This window comes from Bacillus rossius, chromosome 13 (assembly GCF_032445375.1).
Source record: "Bacillus rossius redtenbacheri isolate Brsri chromosome 13, Brsri_v3, whole genome shotgun sequence".
NCBI lineage: Eukaryota > Metazoa > Arthropoda > Insecta > Phasmatodea > Bacillidae > Bacillus > Bacillus rossius.
Window position 1 is genome coordinate 2,614,844 of NC_086340.1, and position 23,243 is coordinate 2,638,086.

At 42.7% G+C, this 23,243-nt stretch overlaps 1 protein-coding gene across 1 annotated transcript; it reads right to left on the minus strand.

Annotated features, from left to right (window-relative positions):
• Nucleotides 1-11,916: 11,916 nt before the first annotated feature.
• LOC134538099 (large subunit GTPase 1 homolog) lies at nucleotides 11,917-21,848 on the minus strand. Its single transcript, XM_063379118.1, has 9 exons — nucleotides 21,622-21,848; nucleotides 19,653-19,775; nucleotides 19,438-19,562; nucleotides 18,061-18,234; nucleotides 16,753-17,452; nucleotides 15,740-16,007; nucleotides 14,715-14,917; nucleotides 13,941-14,059; nucleotides 11,917-12,174 (listed from the first exon to the last, which is right to left on the minus strand). Exons 1-9 carry the CDS (start codon nucleotides 21,727-21,729, stop codon nucleotides 12,045-12,047), a joined length of 1,950 nt encoding a protein of 649 aa, XP_063235188.1. The 5' UTR covers nucleotides 21,730-21,848; the 3' UTR covers nucleotides 11,917-12,044.
• Between the last annotated feature and the right edge of the window lie 1,395 nt (nucleotides 21,849-23,243).

Below are 23,243 nucleotides of genomic sequence, written 5' to 3' on the forward strand. Positions count from 1 at the left end.
ATTATTTAAAGTCTACAAAATGTGTTTTTAATATATATTGTGTAGTGTAGTTTGTTGGCACATAGTTGGGGAGACATAGGCTCGTACATCGAATGTTGCAGTCTTTCAAAAATAAACTCTGCTGAAGTTTAAGTACTTTTTATATTAGAAAATAACAAATATTAGGAAATACTATCCCACTTCATTAAAACTGTCAGATCAAATTGAAATTCAGGTTTTTGTGCCTCACAGCACCTATAAACCTATGACATAAAATAACAACAAAAACATATAACACAAGACATACACAGATACACATCAATGCGACAAAACACGAAACAACACAACACACAGATAGATAAACCAATTGGTTATTTTGGTTTTCACAAAGATCTTAAACCGAAACGGTGTATACAAAATAAATATGTAGATTACAAAAGATTTACCAATGAATATTTGTAGATTATTCAAAAGTAGTTATAATTTTTTACACATTTTATAGGTACTAATGGTTTTAAAAGTGTCACTAATTCTTTAATTGTAAGTTGGAATTCTTAATCCAAACCGAGTCATTATGTCTGAACCAACAAAAATGGTAATAAAATGTATATAATAAAAAGTGCATCACTGATCGAACGTCTAATAAATAGAAAATGCAAATAGGTTATATAGGAATGTAGCATATTCAAAATAATTTAAATGCCTGAAAATTTTAAATATTAATTTAAGCAATTTTTTCTGTATACTTTCAATTCTTTTCTAATTAAAATCATTTGATGCAGAGAAACTTTTTAATATAATAATACCTAAAGATCTTCATGTGTTGCTAATAGTAAGTATTATCTACATGTTGGTGAAAAAAAGGTTGGCATCAATATAACTGTCTTAAAAGAGGACACAACGTTTAATGTCATTACTTACTATGTGATAAATCTAATTAATTAAATTATTTTTTTGACTAAAGGTTATACAATAAATGCTATCGTAATTCAGAGACGTTTGTTAGATCGAAAATAAGATCCGGGCAGCTGAAATATCTTGCTGAATAGTTTCACAAACATATTTCCCAATTATATATATTTTTTTCATCAGCATCTTTTCTTGATCAATTCTGATTACAGTTGGAATAACTAAATATGAAAAATTATTTGCGATAAACAAAAACTTTGCGGAACACCTAATACCATGAAATTGCAATTGCAAATTTGACTGAAAAGCGTCTATTTGTAAGATATATACCACGCATTGCTTGACGAGGCCAAAATTTGATAATTTTTTAATAACAAGATTATGTTGTAAAGTATCAAAGGCTTTGCTCATGTTGAAATAAATAGAATATTTTATTTACATCTGAATTTATACTGGTACACACACATATATATATAAAAAAACGCGTGTTCAAGACGATATTCCTGATTGAAAACTATGTGGTTTTAAAGATATAATATTTTTAGGAATAACATTCATGTGACTATAAATATTCTTTCGTCAAAAACCTCTAAAATACTACAAAACAAAGGTTTCTGACTAAAATTTAACTGTAAATGCTATTTCAAGAAAATATATGCCTATAAATGGTTGAACACACAACATCGGTTCACAACCACTGACAGACTGATACACACTTAATTCAAATATTTTATGTACAAAAGCAAAATTTTTTTTGATGTTTTAAATTTTTTTTGAGCTTTATTTATAACATGGTGGAATGATAAAGCTACAGTTACTAAAAACTAAAACTCTACAACACTAAAAAAAATATTTTGCAAAATTCCGTTCCCCCGGAGAAACCCCCAGAATGGCCACCGCATGGGGAGCCCAAGAAAAGAAACGGGCTCCCCATTCGGAAGCCACCTGGAAGGTTTTTTTCTGTTCCACACACCGTTTCTTTGGTAGCCTGACTTGTTACAAGGGATTGTATTCCTACCAGAGAAAATGCCACCATTTCGTCTGGGCAATCCGCCTTGGAGGAGCCGGGGCGCGAACCCGGGTCCTACAAGTCACAAGGCAGGCGCTCTACCCCAGAACCAGAGCGGTAGAGCGACAATCGGCAGTCTTCTTAACACTGACTTGATGTTATTCCACGAGTTTACTGTAGTTTCGTGTGTCATTGACACGTGCAGTAACATCTAACCTCGGTAACGAAAAATTTAAGTGTTTTTACGTTGTTCTTCAGCATGAATTATGTAATTTCATAACAGTGAAAAATATATTATATATATATTGTATAACTAGTCTGGAAAATTTTTAGTGGTTTTCATGCAAACAAACTTACAGTCCCGCTGTACAATAATTATATAATAATATAGACTAGTAAAAACATATGTAAGAGTCGATGATAAAGTTATTTTGAAATAAATGTTAGATATTAAAAGACTGTGTTTAGTTAAAATATGTGTGTTTTTACAAGCATGAAGTTATTGTATAAACATTTTATTTATTTGGTTTTAAAGCCACAGAAAAGTTAACTTTTTTATATTACTGTTGGCTTTCTTTTGTTTAACCGTTCTTAACTTGCGCAGCTAATACTGGAAAGTTATTCAAACAACTGTTTGCAAATAACTAAATATTGGAGGTACTGCGGCAACACGAAGCATAAATTGTAACACTCTTTTGTAGTGATAGTTATTTTCATGTAAATGTACAATTTAACTAATAGGCCTATGTAAGTTTACATGAATATTTCTGTTCCATTTACAAATAAAATTTACGGTGCACAACGGCAAACAAAAAAATTAACAATGAAACTTAACAGATAAAAATTGAAAAAAAAAAAAAAAAAAACAACGGCTATACAGAGACGCACAGGTGAACCCAGCGATGTGAATAAACAGTGACGACAGCACAGACAAACACCGTAAGAAACAGTTGAGCGAAAAAACAGATATTTTGAAAACCAAAACTATGTTAGCGCAGACTAATACAGTATATGATTCCTTAGAGAACAGTTGCGGCGAGATCTATTCCCTTCTTAAGGCACAAACAGACTGGGGTTTGTCATGACATACAGTATAATGAGTATGTCTGAAACTAAATATTGAATTAATTTACCTATTATTTAAAATGTTGTTTGTCAGTGGAAATTTTATTTAATGAACTACACTGAATTTGTTGATATTCACATAGATACTGACTTTCTTTAAACAGATTTGTGTTTTGTTTGTTTTATGTGTATATTTGTTTACACTTTTGTTAACAAGGCACAGGTATTAGTGCAGAGAAGCTTATTCAAAAGAGGAACCTGTTTCTGTAACAATAAGTGGCAAGAGCGTAGTAAAAATAAGGGGGGGGGGGGGGGAGTGAGGTTGCCAGATTTATTTAGACAAATAATTTCATTTTACAAAAATTGCAATGGCAGGAATTTAAAAAAAGTACTAAAGATATCGTCAACTAACCTAAAAAAAAAAAAAAAAAAAAAAGGAGGTTGTCTGTAAAGTCTGTCTACGGACGATATTTTTACGTGATAACGTCATAAGAAAACATTGATGAAAAATTGCATACTTTATAATTTTCAAATATTATTTACAGTTTTTGCAAATTTAATTTAAATAAATTGTTTACATATAATTTCGAACAATTAGTTAAAAAACCTGCCTTAACCTGTTTGATATTATAGAAGATTTTCTCGCACGGTGTAGTCTATGGAGCAGAGCGACAACCACGTGGCCTACATCCTCTTTGTGTGTAGCTTTTTTTTTTTTTTACATTCTTTGAAAATTTCGTTGCTTGGTGCGTGCGCTTCGAAAAAAATTCACTCCCATTAAATTTTTTTTCATAACGCGCCTAAAGAAGTATTTCTTCAATAACAAATCCTCCAATCATACGTTCTCTTACGATTGTCTCTTTATTTCAAAAGCTATGGATATCAAGCGGAGAGTAAGAGAAGAAACAGGCGTGTTTTGTCAACAAAACACCAGGTGCCGCGTCGCGCTTCACGGCTCCTGACGTCAGAGGTTTTTGTTTACCGCAGGCGGTGGCTTGTGCCCTTCTTGTCCCCGGTCGAACGCGCAGCTCTGGGACGCGTCACCTGACGTAATCCGGGGCGCGAGTTTCTGCATGCGGTGATCAAGGTCACCGAGGATTTATCTGTTCCGTTTTCACTGCGCGGCGGCGGTGGGCTGTCCTCTGCCGCACTTCCCATGGTAATCGGGCGCCCCCGGCCCGCGCATGTGGATGTCGCAGTTCCTCAGTCGCCCCGGCTCACACCTGCAGCTGGGCAGACTTCGTCCGAGGCCAGGCTCAGACCCAGGGCCGGTGCAAGGTCAATTGGCGCCCTGGGCGAAAAACCTTAATCCCCCCTCCCCCCCCCTCCCGGCCGGGCACAACAAAAAATTTTTCCTTGACTCAAAATACATCACGTAAGCCTAAGATTTTGTCAACAATCAAATGTAAGCAGGCTTGTGTTTTTTTTTTTTTACTTTTTTACTTATTACAAATCATAAACAGAGGTCACCGTGGACTTTAAATAATTACTTATATCAATATAAACATTCCAAACTGTTACAAAAATCCATTTTAATCTAGTTCCAATAATCGTTAAACATGTTATATGAGCTGTTGTGTGTCGTGCTGCGCCGCCCCCAGCTACTTGGCGCCCTAGGCGGTTGCCTAGTTCGCCTGTGTGGACGCGCCGGCCCTGCTCAGGCCCGACTGTGAACCAACAGCGCTCGGCAAGTGCTCCGTCATGGCTGCACGGCAAACAGAAGATTCCTTCTTTGGTAATAGTTGGTAATACTACAAGAAAGATTTAATGTAGTTTTTTTTTTGGACATACGCCATTGCAGTTTTGCTGCTGTTTTGTCACGGAAAAATTCCGAAAATCAAAAATAAATAAAAATATGAAGATATGAAAATATATATAAAAATATATATGAATATTTGAAAATGTAAAATATGACGATATGAATACATATAAAAAAAGAGGACTTTTTTCTCTTCAAGTTTGATATTTCTTTAAAGTATATTTTTTACGACTAATTATATTAAATCTCCTCATCTTTGTTTGTTCTGCTGTACTTGATTTTTTAGGAATCGTTTGTTACACCGTTATCAGAAAGGGACATTTTTGGGTTGTACTATTTGCAATTTTTAAGATTTTTGTTCGGGGATTTTTTTTTCAACTGGCTTCGCCTTCTCGGTAGTTGGTGTAGATTGTCGTCCTTGACCTTCAAGTAGAAGGTCGAAGAGGTGACAATACAACGAACAGCGCGAGAGTAGACTTCTGTAGACTCTCGCAGAGAAGCTCGGTCACACCAGCCAGTCTTGTAATAAGAATCAAGAAAGAAAGCAGCATGAACCAGTTCACACGAGGCGGAGCGCGCAGGAGGGGGTGCTGTCATAACTTAGAAACACACAACTTAGAAACACACCTTAGAAACACACAACTTAGAATTTTCTAAGTAATGACAGTTCGAAGTTATGACTTTTTACGTTATGATGTTTCTAAGTTGTGTGGTTCTGCGTTGCGTGTTTATAAGTTACGTGTAACTAAGTTATGACAGTTCTAAGTTGTGTGTTTCTAAGTTGTGATAGTTCTAAGTTATGAGTTTCTACGTTATGACGTTTCTAGTTGTGTGTTTCTGCGTTGTATGTTTCTAAGTTATGATCTTTCTAAGTTGTGTGTTTCTAGGTTACGTGGATTTTCCCAAGTTTTCTAAGTTGTGACTTTCTAAGTTATGTGGTGTTCCCGCGCAGGAGGTGTCAGCCTGGAGTTCCGCAACCCGCCAGCCAGGTGCGTGATGCGGGCAGCCTGCCCACCAGGCGCTCGCTGCGGCGCGCAAGGGTGCTGGGTGCTCCCAGGCCGGCAAGGGCGGTCCACCGAGGCGACGGAGGAGAAAGTGCCGAGAGAGTGAAGATAGTGCTCTCCGGAAGCGGCCAGTGGAGCTACCAAGAGACTGCACCCACCTACACCACAGTGGAACAAGCACACAAGTAGCTCTACCAGGGTTCTCTGCCTGGAGACTTCAACGTAACAGTAGACAGAAAGCCTTCTTGGCGTTGTAAATGTTATTTTTAATTAAATATTTCCTGGATTTTACCTTTTTTACATTTTCGTTGAATAATTAATACGTTTATACATTACTTTTTTATATATAGAATTCAAGAGAAACTACTTTATTGCTGCATTTAAAATCAAATATGTAAGATTTATTTCAGTACACTACAGTGTTTCTAAATGTCACAGTGTAAGATGGAGCACGTCCTGAAAAATAATAATTCTATCCTAATCCATGTACTCACGCGGTGCAACGGACACGACAATCAAGCAACTGTGCGAACAACACAACACACGATTGTACGGACTATGCTGCACCTGTCACAGTCGACAACATATTAATACAGGGGGTGACCAAATTTAAATAGTTAGGGCCATTTAACAAAAATTACAAAATATAACTAGAGGGCTAGTTTGTTTCTTGTGTGGCCTTCCAAGGTCAACAACAAACACAATTCTGTTACCTTTAACTTGTTATTCTGTAGCGTTTGGTTTAGTGGTAAAACGTAAAGCTGTATTAATGAAATCAAAGGAATGAGTGATCTTGCTTGTGTGAGATTCCCAGAGCAGACGAGTGGCGAAGCAGACTTGTCACGACAATGAGCAGTCGAGTGGCGTAGCAGACTTGTCATGGATATGATCAGTCGAGTGGCGAAGCAGACTTGTCACGGATATGAGCAGTCGAGCGGCGGAGCAGACTTGTCACGGCGACGAGTGGTTGCGCGCCCGGCCCGGCGCGGCGGGCGACATCTGGCACAGCACCAGCAGGTACGACACCGCCGGGACCGCCATGGCCCCCAGCAGCGCCGGGCCGAGCTCGAACCCGCCGGCGCTGAAGGCCTCCAGGTCTCGGCGCGCCTGCTGCTGGAACTGCAGCACCTGCTCCGCCGCGCGCGCCCCTAGGCGCAGCTCTCCCAGGCGCAGCTCGCGCAGGACGTCCCTGGTCGCCCGCGCCTGGGCGCCGACCGCACCGCAGGAGCGCACCACGGCGACCGCCTGCCCCGCGTGCAGCGCGCACCACGCGAGCACCAGACACGCGCGCACCCCCGAGGCCGCGTCCTCCCGCAGACCTGCGCACAGCTCCAGCGCGAAGAAACACGACACCGTCACGGCGGACAGAACACTCGCGAGGAAGCAGACGACGTAGACCGCGTACGCGTCGTTCACCAACACCACCGCCTTGCTCAGCTTCTTGAACAGACGCCTCAGCTGGAGGAAAAGCTGCTCTAGATCTCTCGTCTCGCGGTCGTTTCGCGCGTTCGCGACCTCCCTGGTCGTCCTCCGCGCTGGAACGCGGTCGTAGCAAGTCTGCGCCTGCTCCAACAGGCGGAGGCGCTCGTTCAGAATCTTCAGCCGCAGTCGGATCTGGAGGACCCAGTTCACGTAGCTACCTGTCATTGTCAGATTCACCGAGTGCACCAAGTAAAAAGTAGCATTGACGACGAGATTTTCGAGTTTCAAACGCGGATACACCTCGTACAAGTTCACTCCGAATTGTAAAATCATGTAGATGAATGCAACCGCGAGAACAGCTGCCAGATAGTTCGGTATCTTCCTGCGGTATTCGCGCAGACTGTCCGTCAGCGCGTCGTCGACTTCCTGGAACAGCCGTACCAGCTCCTTCCTGCGGCAGATGTTGGCGAGATTGCCGACCAGGCCGGCCAAGCAGGCGGCGAACTGCAGGGTGTGCTCCGTCAGCAGCAGCGTGGCTTGCAGACCTGGTCCAACTGGCGAGGACTTGTAGGTGCAGCAGCTGAACACCCACGCCGCCGTGGCCGCAGCTGTGACCAGGACGTTGCAGAAGGTGCCTGCCGCGGACCTTCCGAACTGGACAGCTGACCGCCCAGGAGTTCTCGGGAAGTCCAAACCCAAGGTTTCAACTCCGAACATCTTGCAAACGGCACGAAGAAGCCTGGGATATGAGAGAATGTCTTCGTCCAAGGTAGGCTCCATGTTCTCCTGAAACAACACAACAACCCTCCACTGTTCAGGCTCCCCTGCGTGTTCGGACTGCTCAGCTCGAACTGACAGTCTGGACTCAACTGAAGCCTTCCTCAGATCAGTCTTGTGGTTGCTGTTTCTGTTGGATGTATCGTTTCATCCTAGAATATGGAAGAAACTTTGCTGTTGCAATTCCAGTTGCACTTTTACTTAGAAAAAGGAAAAGATAAAATACACAGTAACCAAAGAGCATAATCAAAGATGTCTGCCACGACACTCAGCTGGTGGACTGGCAGTTCGGATCGAGGACTCTCGAGCCCACAGTACTATCTGATGGGAAGTCATCAGCTCGTCAGTCCATCAGTTCTATGTGATCAGTCCACCGTCCTTGCTCTAACACGACAGTTACAACTGTTCAGTTCCGACTGATCGTGTGTCGGAAGCCAAACTACTTATCGACCCTCAGCTAACTCTTAAGTGCTGCTCGCAAACAGACCCCCCACTCAGATATCTTGAGTAATTCTTCCCTGAAGCTCTGCGCACCGCGTGTGTGCCCGGGTAGGCGGGGGCCTTAAAGGCGACGAGACCTCTAAGACTGTGGTGGCTGAAGGAGTGCTCACCAGATCCCAGGCGGGCCTCAGGAGCTGGTGTCGCTGCGAGCTTCTCCTGTCGCCACCGGGGGCGCCACTATCGACCCCGCGCGCCGAGTGGTTGTCCGACAGGCGCGGCCTACTTGACGACATGATGGCCTTCTGACAGCGCAGCCGCCCCTCGCCACAGCGGCACTCCGTTCATGTCAAGAACCCCCCGAAGCCAGCCATTACAGTGGATGGAGAATAATTCAGCAGTTGCTTGGCCACGACTTGAGTGTCGCTAGCCTTTTGACGGCATTAATGACGTCAGAATTAGAAACTTCAACGGTCCTAGATAAGTTAACGCAGTCGTTCAGCAACCGGCAGGGAAGCGTACCTAACATCTCACCTCGGTGAACGAGCAAATTCACGTGTTCTCATGTTTAAAACACAATTACAACAGTAAACTTGGATACCCTATGTAATTTAAAATAATGCTCGGACGTGACAAATATGAGCAGATTGTTTTTTCAACCAAAATTTCTGACGCGAATCACACGTAGTTTCCGCACCCACCGCAATACAGGCGTCCATAGCATAATGTCCCAATTTCAATGGTATATTATAGCAGTTTAATTTAGACTATTTACAACAAAACATACATTAAATTGAAGGTAAACTAACCTAGCTTTATTACAAATGTTCAATATATACGCAACTTTAGTCATCCAACCTCAAGTTCAATTTTTCCCACACTTTGGTTAACACGTCTTCAATTCTGTGTCTGGTAGCGGCGGAATGTAGAAAAGATCTTTTGTAAAGCCCCAAAGGAAACAAATCGCACTGCGTTATGTCAGGTGAACGTGAAGGACAGTGAAAAAGAGCTCTGGCGTCGATCATTACGACCATTCCAAAGGTCAGGGACTTAACAATCAACCACTCTCGGGCAAAGAGATTCCAATGGGGAGGGGCATCATCCTGTTGCCAAGTAAAGTTCACAGTTTCGCCCTCCACTGGTTGGTGAAAGAGCCATTCTTTCGTGCTGCAAGCGAGAATACAACAAAGCAGTAGGGCCTACTTGCGCATGCACTTTATGTAAAACTGTTTTGAGCCTACTCTTTAATTGTGATCTTTAACCAATACACTACATTGCTTACAGTTGATTCTATTAAATTTTACAACTGGACATGCTCCAGTGTTTGTCTCACATCCAACAAGCGACTTGCAAGAAGCTAGCACGAAGTGTAGTGCTTGTACACATGGGCGCAACAACTAAATTTCCAAAAAGGGGGGGGGGGGGGAGGGTGCAATATACCTTTTTATAAAGAATCATCGATCCCCCCTATTGAAACGGGGGTCCGGGGGTCAACCCCCCGAGAAAATTTTTATTTCAAGGTGGAAAATGGTGCTATTTAAGCAGTTTTATTATCTAAAAATTGATTACACAGCACTTTATTTGTACCCGTTTGCCCCCACTTCAAGGTTTCAGAGGAGGGAGGGGGGGGCAAAATACCCTTGCCCCCCCCCCCCCCTGTTGTTGCGCCCCTGCTTGTACAGACACGTGGGCGAGGAGGCGTGACGTCCCAGCAGGTGTCCTCGCGTGCTGACTCAGCAGTCTCGGGGGAGAGCCGCGGCTGTCGGCTGTGACTGATGGCCGTGCGAGGAGGCGTGACACTTGCGGCGAGCCTCATGATCTCTCCTCTCTCCGGCGACCCACAACCGCGCATTGAGCACACGTCAGTCACACTGGTCGTGACCGAGCGCCCGGATGACTACAGCCCGCAAACTTGAACCTTTGCCGAGTGTTTCATTCCAGTCCGGAGACAGGGCCGTGGCCAGGTTTTTAGCGAAGGAGAGGGTTCCAGTATAAACACACGATTTTTTTGAAGTGAAACTTCTTGGGGCGCGACGGGAGTAAAATTACAAGGCCGAATTTCAATGCAACGGTCTCGTGAAACATTGTTTTTATTATTTTTTTTCTTAACCTAATTAATAACTGGTGTATTTGGGAGGGGTCTGGGTATAGAAGACACTAAGTGCGTGTCAGACCGAAGCCTATCCGCTCTAATCATGCAGGGTTTAGCCATGCGGGAGGGGTAGCATGCATCATGTGCTAGGAGGGGGATTGGCCAGCCATGGCAGCAATTGGCGGCATGACTAACTCCCCTCACTGACTATACTAGACTAAATCTAGATAAGTTGAGCCCAGATAAAACCCTGGGCTCTGACACGCGGGATGCAAAAAATTCATGCATTAATATCAAGCATGTTGGTTCAGGAAACAGAAGGATGGTTCCAGAAGAGTGGGACAGAGTACTAAGCAATGGGCGGGAACTTGGACTTTGCTGTCCGCATTTGTTTTTGGGCGTTACTGGTTTTTTGGCGCTAAAAGGGCGGGTAATATGTTGCGGATGGTGCAGAGAACTGGGCGGGCCGCGGGCTCAGATTGAACCCCGCCGTGCTGGCATCTAGTAGGGAGTGTCTGGGCGGAGGGCAACACAGCGGGGTTGGTGCACCGCGCCACGGGCCATATTCGCAAGGAAATGGTGTTATTTCAAGCACGTATTATTTTAGCTGTGTAACTAAATATTTTTTGATAAACTGAGCTTTTATTTTGGAGTAATAATTTTGTTAATTCATGTTTATTTAGAAAATTGTAATTGTCTTCTCTATTTCTGTCTCTATCTACCATTTTACCCCTCACTATTTACTTACGAGTCGAGGTTTGAATTGCCAAAGAATTTTCACTTCTATCACGTGCTCCATTTTTGTGAGCAAGTCCTCATTATAATTTAACTTTAAAAGTAAATTACAGCGAAACCTTAAGTGAAAACTCGTACTGTATTTATTATTTATCTGCATATTCGGAGCACATTTTAAGCATTTTCAATTTTAAGTTTAAGATAATGTAGCACAAGCCATATGGTGTGTTCAATTTGGGAAAAAAATTTACTGTGATGCTGAATATGTGAGTAAATAATTAACCCGTGATGGTTTTTAATATATGTAACCTCATCACCAAGTATATTTTTTAAAGCCAGATATCTCTGTAATGTGTGTGAAGCAACATAACATTATGTTACGTCTGCCATCTGTCGGATCGGACTGCCAACCTTAAATCCTACTACATACTTACATTTCAAAACACTGGAAATTAATGCTACTTCTGAATGAACATCTTTTATTTATTTTGAAGCTTAGTATTGTAACATAATCTACATATTATTATAACTATGATTTTATTACACTTTTAAAAAAAATTCTTTAAATACTTGAAACCTGATTAAATCTCAACTAAAAAATAATTAAGTCTAACCTTGACCACTTAAAAGTTCCTATAATAATTGAATTCAGCTCAAATGGACTTAACATTTGACAGGCATGTCTATCTGCAGCTTGAACACATAAAAGTAAATAAAAGACACTGAATTAATGTCACAGCTTTTTAATATTTTGCAAGCTCCGAGGTAGAGAGGCACCAGAGTACATGCGTATATACACAACAATGTTTGGGGTCGGCGTAGGTTTGTGCTGAACGTGACGGCTGCTCTCATTGGCTACTGGTCCAGGTGGCTGTACACTTTCCTGAGCTTCTCGCGCTTGTTGCGCTTGTACTGGTGGTTCCTCCAGGGCTTGGGTCGCTGCTGTGGGTTGGCAGACGAGCCGGACGCAGAGGCTCCTCCGTCGCTGCAACACACCAGTCCTGGGCTTCCTCACTCGTCTCGGGCGAACCGCCAGCGCTCCACAACCACAATTCGGGGGCGTAGCCAGGGGGGTTTTTTAGGGGTACTAATCCCCCCCCCCCCCCTTGCCATCATTTTTTTTTCTTATCTGAAAGCAGGTTAGCTAAAAGCCTGGGTGTCTTACTGCTATCACCGGCCACTGCACTGGAGGGGAAGAGTAAGCGAGCCCTACCGATTCTCCTTCCCTTCCCCTAACCCTGTCACGAGCAGAAGCTATAAGGTTGTGACGCCGTGACGGATCCCAAGTTTTCAAATATCTTACACCTATTGTATTTAACCAGCGCGGTAATTATAAGCAGGTGGTGACTGGGTAATTCTTCAAGCTAAAGCTAATTGTTTCCAGAAATAGGCTAGTTCTACCGAAACCCAACCATTTTATTCCTTTTTTTTTTTGTATTGTCGAGCTTCGAGCATAATTTATGATTTTGAGTGGACGTGGACAAGGCACTTGGATTGATTAAAATATCTTTAATTGATTTCCGACTTCATCATTCAAACAATTTTTTTATTAAAAAATTAATAATATTATTACCATTACAATATTTAAAGTTAAGTACCGAAAACTGCTCAAATAGCACTATTTTACACCTTAAAATCCAAATTTTTCCAGAGAACCCCAAAACCCCCACGCTTCAATAGGGGAGGGGGGAGAAACATGCTTCTTAACCCCCCACTCCCCCCATACACAAATCCTGGCTACGCTACTGCCACAAGTAAACACATTTAGTCTTACTACAAAGAAAAAAAAAAGACTGCCTAAAAAAAACTTATATTTTTAGTTTATTCATACATGGGATTGAAAACAAGTACATACTCTTGTTTGTCAACAATAATGAAAAAAATTCAGTAATATAGCTCGGTATATAACCTGCAACTAACAAATATTCACAGTTAAATTTGAGAATCCTTTATTTTCAACTTTCTAACGAGCTACATAATCCTTTTTATCCTTTAGGATAATTAAAAGAAAAAAAATTCAATTGGAACATGCGTGAGGGCATAGACCCCCTGACCTATCAGCGCATAACATAGCTGTCTGGTCGTAGTATCACACATGCTGATTACTTACAGGTGGAAGGTAAAGTTAAATGAAACACTATGTACTTATATAAATTTACAGGGACTGGTATGAAATGTTGGAAAACTAGGAAGTAGTATAAACGAGGATAATTTTGTGTTAATAAGATTACGTGCAACTAGAGATGTTAATTTTCCAGTAAAAGTATGTTTGAAAAAAATTTCCGTACTTAACCTGAAATTTTTCTAGGAACATTTTCCAAGTTATACTTTAACAAAAAAAAAAAAAACAAATACATTTTATTAACTTTTATAAGGAAACCAAATCATACATTTCCATTTTTCCTTGACACCTAATGGCTCACGTAACATTTGAGAGGTGGGTAGGATACATGCTACGCTCTTACCAACTGACAGGAACTAAAATTGTTGTCCAAACACTTCTTACCTATCTGCAGAAAATAAATTCAAGTACAACGTATATCAACCTATTATCTTAAATTATGTGATGCTATGTGGATAATGGAAAAAAATTTAAAAAAATTTTCCCACTCACATCTCTACATGCAACCAATGAAATTTGGTCTTGAAAAGTTGAGTGAAATAAAAAATGTAAGTAATGGTTTATGACAAGAGTTGAACAGGCACAACAGCGAAGGGACGTAGCGGTCTTGTTCCTGAACATCGACATACTCGTCCTGGTCCGGCGGCTGAGCTGTCCCGGGCTGCGGGGGGACGCCCCTCTGGTGGACCCCGGGCACGGTCTTCCTGAAGAACACCTTGTCGAGGTCTGCAGACGACACCTTCACGGGCTGCCACCACACAAACCAAAACACATGTCGAGGGTGCCAAACGTACCGCGTTTACCCGGAAGTAACGCAACTCTGAATGTAATTCGCCCCCCAAAAACCTTTTGATTATGGAGAATGTGGATTTGAAATCACAATTCTACTAGTGGTTCTGTCCAACAACATGCCATAATGCATATTATTTAACTGTAGAAATGCATCATGTAATAGTCAAAAAGACACTTATTTTGGTTAGATATATATTAAGAAATCTTTTAAAATCGTATATGTTGAAATTATAAATACAATAACATTATTAATACTGTCAGTAAACACTAATTTATATTCTTTAAAAAATTCAACAAACAGTAAAACTAAAAAACAAAAAACAAAATTATTATTTTTTAAATATGGTATGCAAAATAAATTATCTAACGTTGACGACCTGGGGTGGTATCAGGTCTGGCAACAGTGGCAGCCATTTATCCTGTACCGCTGTCCAGGCGTGGGACAGACTGCAGTTAAGTCTCCGAGTGTGGCAAGGAGGCGGCGCTGGACTGATGCATGTGATGGCAAGACAAGGGAGGTGGGGACGGTCTCTACTGAACGTTGAGAGCTGGCGCGAGGCCACGCCGGAGCAGAGGAGAGGGGGAGGGCAAGCAGAGCAGCGCAGCGCTACCTTGGTCATGCGCGCGGCGGTGGAGCTGATCTGCCGTGCGCCGCCCGATGGCACGGCGTCAGGGAAGGCGTGGTACGAGGCCTGGTTGCAGCCCGGCGGGGCGTGGCAGTACAGCAGCTTCCCGCTCACGAAGTCCTTGAGGACGTAGCGCGCCGAGCGCGGGTTGTCCGGCAGGCCGTTCTGTGTCATGAAGCCCCTGTTGACTGCGCAAACACGCGACGGCACTGCTAGACTACCAGCAGCGTGCAAGTTTCCCCAGGCACAACATCTCTACAGGCGTTAATACGGCTCGCAGGCTTTTGCGGGCCTTTGTCTGAATCATGAAAAAAAAAATTTTTTACTCGTTTGTTTAAATTTTATTTAAAAAAATATTCAGTACTCGTGAATAATTTTGTTATTCAATTTAAAATCAAAATGAAATTAAATAAAAAATAAAAAGAATTTGCTGTGGCCTAAAAACTTGTTTCTTAGGTCCAAGGCAGGGCTTTGCGTTGTACCTTTGAATATATATACTGTATAGAAGTCGCCAGCCCAGGTTAAAATTTCTAATACGGTTTTGAGGTAGTTGGTTAATTCACCGCCGCAATCGCCACCATCTCTAGGGCATCGACTTGTGGTGGTCCCTAGCGGACAAGCGTCGAACCCTTCAAACATACCTTCCCCCTCCCGTCGAACGACCTCGAGCTGCAGTAAATGATGGGTGGTGGGGTGCGGGGGAAATGACAGCGGACGACAGTGCTGAGCTCTGACGTGTAAATAACAACCTAGGACGATACAGGGCGTTACGGCAGCGCACTGCAGCGGTGAAGTTCCCCAGGCTGCTCGTCATACGCTTCTGAAAAACGTAGAGTAAATCCTATCCACTCGCGACTTCTATACAGTATATATATTCAAAGGTTGCACGTTTATCTCCATGATGCAGAAGGCAACAGGCGAGGCCGAGGCGATGGCCCAGATCCCGCCCGGCATCCAGGCTGGGCACAACTCCTCACACAACAACGTGTCGCGAGCCACGGGACACTCACAGGCGTGCGCGTTGAGCAGCTCCTCGGCCGTGGGCGGGCGCGCGGGGTCCTCTCCCTCGGGCGGCGCGGGCAGCATGAGGCCGTAGCGCGCCTCCAGCACGTGGCGGGGCACCAGGCTGGCCACCAGCGTGACGGGCGGCACGTGGTCGCGCATCTGGTCTACGGGCAGGATGCCGCTCACCACCATGTCTGCCTTGGTGAGCACGAAGCTGGGCATCACCAGGCCGGGGCAGTCGCACAGCAGCACGTCCTTCTCCAGGTACAGCGTCTGCCGGCACGGCGCACCAGAGCTGGGCACGGCCTTACCTCTGCCTCCACCGTGCTCTACTGTCCTCCAGGCACAGAGTCTGCCGGCACGGCACACTTCTGGCCCCTACCCCTGCTGAAATCCGATCTGCTAACACTAACAATCAAATCTACTATCTTAAATCACATTCATACAAACATATAGTGAAAAGCCTTTTTATATTGTAAAATTAATAAAAAAAATTTCTTGATAGTAAAATAATTTTTCGAAGGCCACAAATGACCAGTAATCATATCAATCAATAATTTTTATAACTATTAATGGGAGAAAACTTCTTACTATTAAATTCCCTAAGAAAAATTTTCAGCATTGTAGTATTAATATAACTAAACCACAACCATTTATTATTTAGTAAAAACACTATTAACTCTTAAACCTGAGAGCTCTTTTTAATTTTATTACTTACAGTTCGCCTTGAAAATTTTGTTAGTTACTTTTACCTTTCTAATGAGATATGTTTTATGTTTATGTTCATGAGTGCTTCACTACTGTGTCAGAATATGATGAATCCAGGTAATGACAGGGGGATTCTACGATGGTTTCCATGTTGCCTTCTGCAGCACACACGTCAAAGAAAAAGAACCGGGAGTCAAACCTGGGACTTCTTCCACCAAAAGCAGCTCTAGCCACCGAGCCAACAATCTTACCTTTCTACTTCGACACCAAGTTGCAAAGGTGATGTACCAACATTTAAATGTGAACCAACCTGAAAGTGCTTGGTCTTCCCCGGTGTGGCAGAGACGGACACTTTCTTGTGCATCATCAAGGAGTTGATGGTGGAGCTCTTGCCGACATTGGGGTACCCCACCAGCCCCACGGTGGTCACCCCGGGCATCACCTTGGGGCCCGAGTGCAGCGTTCGGAACAGAGCTATCAGCTCGCTGCGCGTCAGCAGCTTGGCCTGGTCCCGGATCTCGGCGGTGAGCTTCTCGTCCGTGTCCTCCGCAGCACTTGCTTCGTCTGCGGCGGCCGTGGGCTCCCCCGGGTCCGTACTGCCGACGGTAGGTTCTCGGCACTGCTCGTGTTCATCGCCGGCAGCTTCAGGAGCCGTGCTGTCGCCCGTCGCCGGCACGGTGTCGCAACCCGCGGCGATTGCTCCTTCTGGTTCGACCTCCCGTCCGTCACCATCACTGCTGCCATCGTCTCGGTCTCCACTTCCCGCCGAGACCTCGTCATCGATGCCCGGCTCCTCGCCGGCCAGGAGCGCGGAGAAGAAGGCCACGGGCACGCCCTCGCCCGCGAAGTACCGCGCCCAGGCCTCGCGCTGCTGCACGGTCAGGAAGTCCGCCTTGTTCACGAGGATCATGTTCATCTTGTCGGGGCTCACCTCCTTCACGTACTGCTCCAGGTCCGGGCAGCGGAACATCAGGGGGTTCCTGGCGTCCACTATCTGCGCCACCACGTCGCTGTGAACGACGACACGCTGCGTTAGCTCCGTTCACACGTGCGCCACGCAACTGCCGCAAGTGATCCACCATCACGTCATAGAGGCGACAAGGGGCACAAGAACCTGCTCCGACCCCCAATGTCATGTGGTGAGCCCATCGCGAAAGGGGAGTGGATTAGTCAGGCAGCTCTGAACGAATTCAACGAACAAGTGAGCTCTGCACATGCGCAGAATTTGGGCAACAGAACAGCAAAGAATAAGACACCCAGAACCTCTACTCTATAAATAATTAAATTCATTTAGGACACATGCGTAGCAAAATTTCAACAATTCCACCCTTATTTTTTTTGTCTTGGAATACCGGTCTAGATAGCACAAAAATAAAAATTTAGTACTTAATGAATAGATTTACAACAACTAAAACTAAATAAGACTGAAATAAAGACTGTGCGATTATAAACTGATATTAAATCTGAGAGGTTAAAGGTATTCTTTTTGCTTATGTTTTTACCTATAAAACGAACATAATAATTGAACTGTAAACAAATAATTATATTCCACGTGAAGGTACGCTACTCGGACAGGAAGCCCGGGGAAGGGTTTGGGCCCGGGAACGGGACGGCTCACCTGCGCTCCACGACTCGCCACAGCTGGCGCCAGAACTCGAGGTTCTTCTCGTAGGGCGTGAGCAGCAGGCCCTCCCCCTCCTGCAGGAGCGCCAGGCGGCGACGCCACTGCAGGAACTCCTCGCGCTCCGCGGCCTGGAGCTCCTCGGCGGTCGTGCCCGCGTCCCAGCGGGGCCTGCCGACACCCGTGCCCCCCCTCGACACAGCGCCTATCTCCCGCTGGCCCGGCGTGCTACTGAGCAGGCTCCTGCCAATACTGACGATACCGACTTTATTATACTGTCATTGTTGTTCAATGTTTTTTATTTCATTTTTAAACTAAAATATTATTATTATCATGATTATACTTATTATATCCTCATTTCTCGTTATTTTGTCTGATTGTGTTTGCTTTCCATTACTGTTTGTTCCGTGTTGGCACGTCACCCTTGCACGAGTTGGCCGGTCGCGGATGTGCCTACCCGTAGTGGGATTTCACTCGGGCAGTGCTTGGTACCGACGACGGGCGGGGTTGTCCACGTATTTGCAGCAAACCTCTTGTCATTTTGTAATTGTCACGTCTGTAAGTGTCGTGCCCGCCGCTAAAGCCGAAGGTATAAAAATATAAACAAATAAGAAAAAATAAAAAAAATAGTTTGTTTAGTTGAATATCACAATATTCACAAATGTTTAATATTTTTCAAATTGAATTCAAAAACACAGTGAAAATTTTTGTTTTTACACACAAAAATTGATTCAAAATACAATATAATAAAAAAGGGAGGAATACAAATGGAATCATAATAAAGAGGTGTAAAATGAAGGAAAATAAAAAGAAATCGGCAGTATATTTTCTTAAACAAATAAAATTTTATCAAATAGAGTTATTATTAAAATTTTTAAACATATTAAACTGATTATTTGTTAAATATAAAAAAAAGTGTGTGACATAAAACATATTAAATTTTTTAATAAATCATCTTAGCCTCTTACATGTTACTTCCCCCCCCCCCCCCCCCTTATTTTTGTTGTTAATGTGTAAAAATTAAAAATATATATATTCAATTTGAAATGTTTAAATAAATATCAAATTATTCATGATTATCAATTTTTTTTTTAATACTGAAAGACCCCTACTAAGTAATAAGGAGTTTTTTAGGAATCCATTAAAAATTTTAATGACTTCAGATATACATGGATATTTATCTATTTATTCTCACCTCTTAGTTCACAATAATTAACATGTATATCACCGTCCAAATGTTAAATACATGTAGGCCGTACACACTGAAGTTTGTGTTTTTCAAAAGTAGGGCAACCTGCAGAAGACTGCACACGCTCGTTCTCGACTGAAGGGCAAGAGGGAAGGACCCACAATGCACTGCAAGGCAGAGCTCACCGTCTCGGGATCCCGAGCAGCTGCGCATTGCGGTCCTGCGATTGCTTCACCTTCTCGCGCTCCTCCCGCGACAGCAAGCCGATGCTGCTTTTGGGGTTCACAAACGTGATGTTCAGCTTCTCTGCCTTCGGGACAGAAACACACATGTTTCCAAACCTAGAGTTCAGTACAACATTTTGGTACTGTAACAACAGGACAAACATGACGCAACATACCTGAAATTCTGTCTCTGCCAATTCTGCCGTTGAAAGAAATTCCTTGAAGGAACTTTCCTCAGTTACTGATTGGAGGTTAAGTCTCCCCCAATCGTAGCCATCAGCAATCTCTGAAGTGTGAAGCTGCAACACACGATTCACCAAGGAACACTGGTTATCAACGTAGATCTTAAAATGTAAATATGAAACTAACAGACTTAAAAATTGTCTAACAGTACTTAGGAGGTTAGAAGCTAGTGAAGAGAGACATAAAGGATGAATGACTTGAGTATGAAGTTAAAAATAGATTTGTATCAGTAACGTTGTGATTAAATTGATCATAGAAAATGTAACAGGTTGGTGAGTTAGTAAATGTCTAAAAAGTAAAATGTTTTATAGGTTTACATCCACAGGCATTTCTGACAACAAAAGGTGTAAGATTATGGGTAAGATTACTTAAATTCTTTAAATACTTTGGTGCTACCAAACATTTCCACCATAAATGTTATAAAATTTAACCAATTCACTTGAGAAATAATATTTAATTTGTACAGTTTAAAAATATGAAGTATAAATGTTAGATTGTAGTGACTAAATGCATTCACACAAAAGCTTGCTTTTATGAGTGCTACATTTTCCTGCTTAATTTCGTGAATTATTGTCAAAGATGTAAGAAAGAGGAAGAAAAAATAAATAAGACAATAGGCCTAGTGATTTTTTTGAAAAAAAAAAGAAAAAAAAAAGAATACGTTTAAAGTCTTAGATGTGCATGGAGGCACAACAAAAACATTTTTCACAAACTATGTGCCACTTTACTGTGCAGAGCGAGAGCGGAGACTCTAGTGCAAGCTGAAAAACAATGTTTGCGAGATAATCAAGAAAAATTAAGTAGTATAGGATAAATGATTTTTAAATGAGATGCTACTTTCAAATTTACCGTTCAGCTGGAGTCGCAATGCCGCGACGGGCACAACAAGCTTAGTAGCCAATGAAATACAAGGTCGCCGCAATGGCAACCTGACAAAAAACGGGACCCGAGGGCCCACGAGAAATAGATTCTATTTCTAATTTTGTCGTCGTTGTGCCGTATGACGACCAAACAGAAACCTTACATTAGCCTCTTGTGAGGTAATCTATTGAATGCTTTTTAAAAGTCTATGAAAATTGCATCCATCTGCTTCCCCCGTCCACCACTTCCACCAGATCCTCCAGCAACCCCCGCCATCTGTGTTTCACATGAGAATCCTCTCCTGAATCCACGCTGTCTATCAACCACCCAAACTAGGTCATTCATTATCGTCGTTAAGTGTCTACATACCTCCTTAACCCCTAACTTAATATGACTGTTCTCGTCCGGCCCAGGTGGCTTCATCCCCTTTAAAATCCTGACCTCCTTCCACACCTTTTCCATCCTTATCTCTAAACCTCTCTGTTCTACCGTGTTTGCTACTTTCCGATACTCCCATAACTCCCCCCTCCCACACACACACAGATAGGCACTGATCCTGTAGAAAATTTTTCTTCTCCCTATCCTCCGTACATTCCTGCCCCTCTCTTCCCCTGAGCACCGGTATTCCTTCCTCTCCCTTCACCCTTCGCACATAGCTGTAAAGGTCCGCCCCATTTTCTTTCCTCCTTTAGCCTTTCCATGTACGTATTCCTTGCCACACTGTTTTCCTCCCTAGCTCCTAACCCAACTCCTCCATTTGTATTTATTTATCCCCCTCCTTTCCTTCTGGCCCTTGCAAGTAGCCTCCTACACTTTCTCTTTAAGAACCTATCTCCCTCCCATAGTAGGTAGGATCAATCCCTTTTCCTAACCTCCTTCCAGGCACAAAATGCTCCACCATCTGCACCAGTATGTCTCTCAAGGCGGCCCAATTTTCATCAACTCCCCTAATCTTTACACATATACAATACTCCCTCTTCAGATCTGTCTCCGTTTCCGTGACATTGTAGAAAGGGTCTTACAAAATATTGTTATGCTTACCAAGGAATCGCCATCGCGAGATCTTCTAACTTTCCCAGCGCCGCCAAATCTATCCCGTATTAAAGCTCTACCAAGATTATTTGCAGTAGACTTGCTCTTACGGCCCATGCTTTCAGCAAGAACAATCACACATTGCACAACCTTCACAAATTACAAACACTTTTCCAGTGTGTACTTTAATCAAGATGTTTTTATTTTCATACTACAAATCGACCTCTGTCGTCATTGACATCGATACACGTGAAATCGATATATAAATTCAAATTCTTTAACCTAAAATGATTGACGCTTCAATATTTATTTTATTTTACTTAAAGTATCTACATTTAGGCAGTTAACTTTATAAGTACCATTAATTTTTTTATGTGAATAGTGTGATTGAAAATTTAAATAATTTATATCACTCTGTGTTTAACGACAATAAAGATTATGATTATGATTATGATTATGATTACCTAATAAGAAAGAAGTTTCACCTTGTCGCGCATGAATTCGAAACACAAAAACACTTTTTTGTATTAAATTAAATTTTAAACAGTTCATCTTTTTTCAGTTGTTAATATTGGTTTGGTTAATTCTTGATTGTATTCCCAGTAGGTAATTCGAAATAATTCTGTTCTACTTTGCTAAATTCAGTACTAGTGAGTTCGCTTTCCTTTAAACCAATTCCATACAAACATAAGGTAAAATATATTAGAGTAGGGACTGCCCAAGTTTAAATCACAGCCATTCCGTTCTGATTTTTGTTTGTCAATGTTCTTTCAGAAATCAATCTAAGCTAATGAAAATTAGGTAGAGTCTACTACCACTGTAGATTCCCCTTGCCAAGAGAAATTCAGTAGCATTTTTACTGTTTCCTCCATCACTGCTCCACTACCTGGGGCAACTCCGCGTGGAATATTCATCATCATCATCATCATCATCATAATCATCATCATCATCATCAATGATATTGCTGTTGATAAATCATAAAGACTCAATCTGTTTCCATACTTCCCTATCTTAGCCTAGTCCTTTTCCTGAATATCAGACCAGTTACTGGCCCCAGAGGCCTAAAACCACCCTGCTCCTTGAAGGAGGGAAGAAATACCCTCTTTTTTTAGGCCATCTTCGCTCCTGCCAATCAGAAGTGGACGTGCGCGCTTGCTCGGAATATGTAGAATGTAAACACAACAGTGCTAGTTAGAACAAAATATATATGCAGAGTCAATATTAATATGTGTCCCCAAAGTAATGACACTTCTAATAAGTCCACTATTTACTCTATGCCTGCTGTAGCTCTGCTCGACAGTGGCTCTCTCTACTGCTGTAGACTGTGTTCAAACTGCCATCGATAGAGGCTGAGGTGCCCCAGTGGAAGGAAATTACCTCCTCTGAGAGGACTCTTGTGTGTGCCGATTAAGGCTCGCCGGCTCCCAAAAAAAAAACATTACTTTCTCAGCCCCGACCCAGCTTAGCAGCTGGGACAACAACAAGTGGCATCCCTGTGTGTGGCGAAATAGGACAAAAATACTAATTGACACATTAGTAAAAACATTCTGCCCAGTGATAGGCCAAGGACATACATCATGTGGACGAGAGAATGCAGTTAAAGGGACCTAAAAACCCATGCCCATTTTTTT

Excerpts from the sequence above, each read along its gene's own strand:
- LOC134538099 (XM_063379118.1), bottom strand. The coding sequence starts at position 21,729 with ATGGGCCGTAAGAGCAAGTCTACTGCAAATAATCTTGGTAGAGCTTTA. Across the intron at positions 19,563-19,652 it reads TGGCAGAGACAGAATTTCAG|GCAGAGAAGCTGAACATCAC; the intron begins GTATGTTGCGTC and ends TCTGTCCCGAAG. Across the intron at positions 16,008-16,752 it reads GGAAGACCAAGCACTTTCAG|ACGCTGTACCTGGAGAAGGA; the intron begins GTTGGTTCACAT and ends CCGTGCCGGCAG.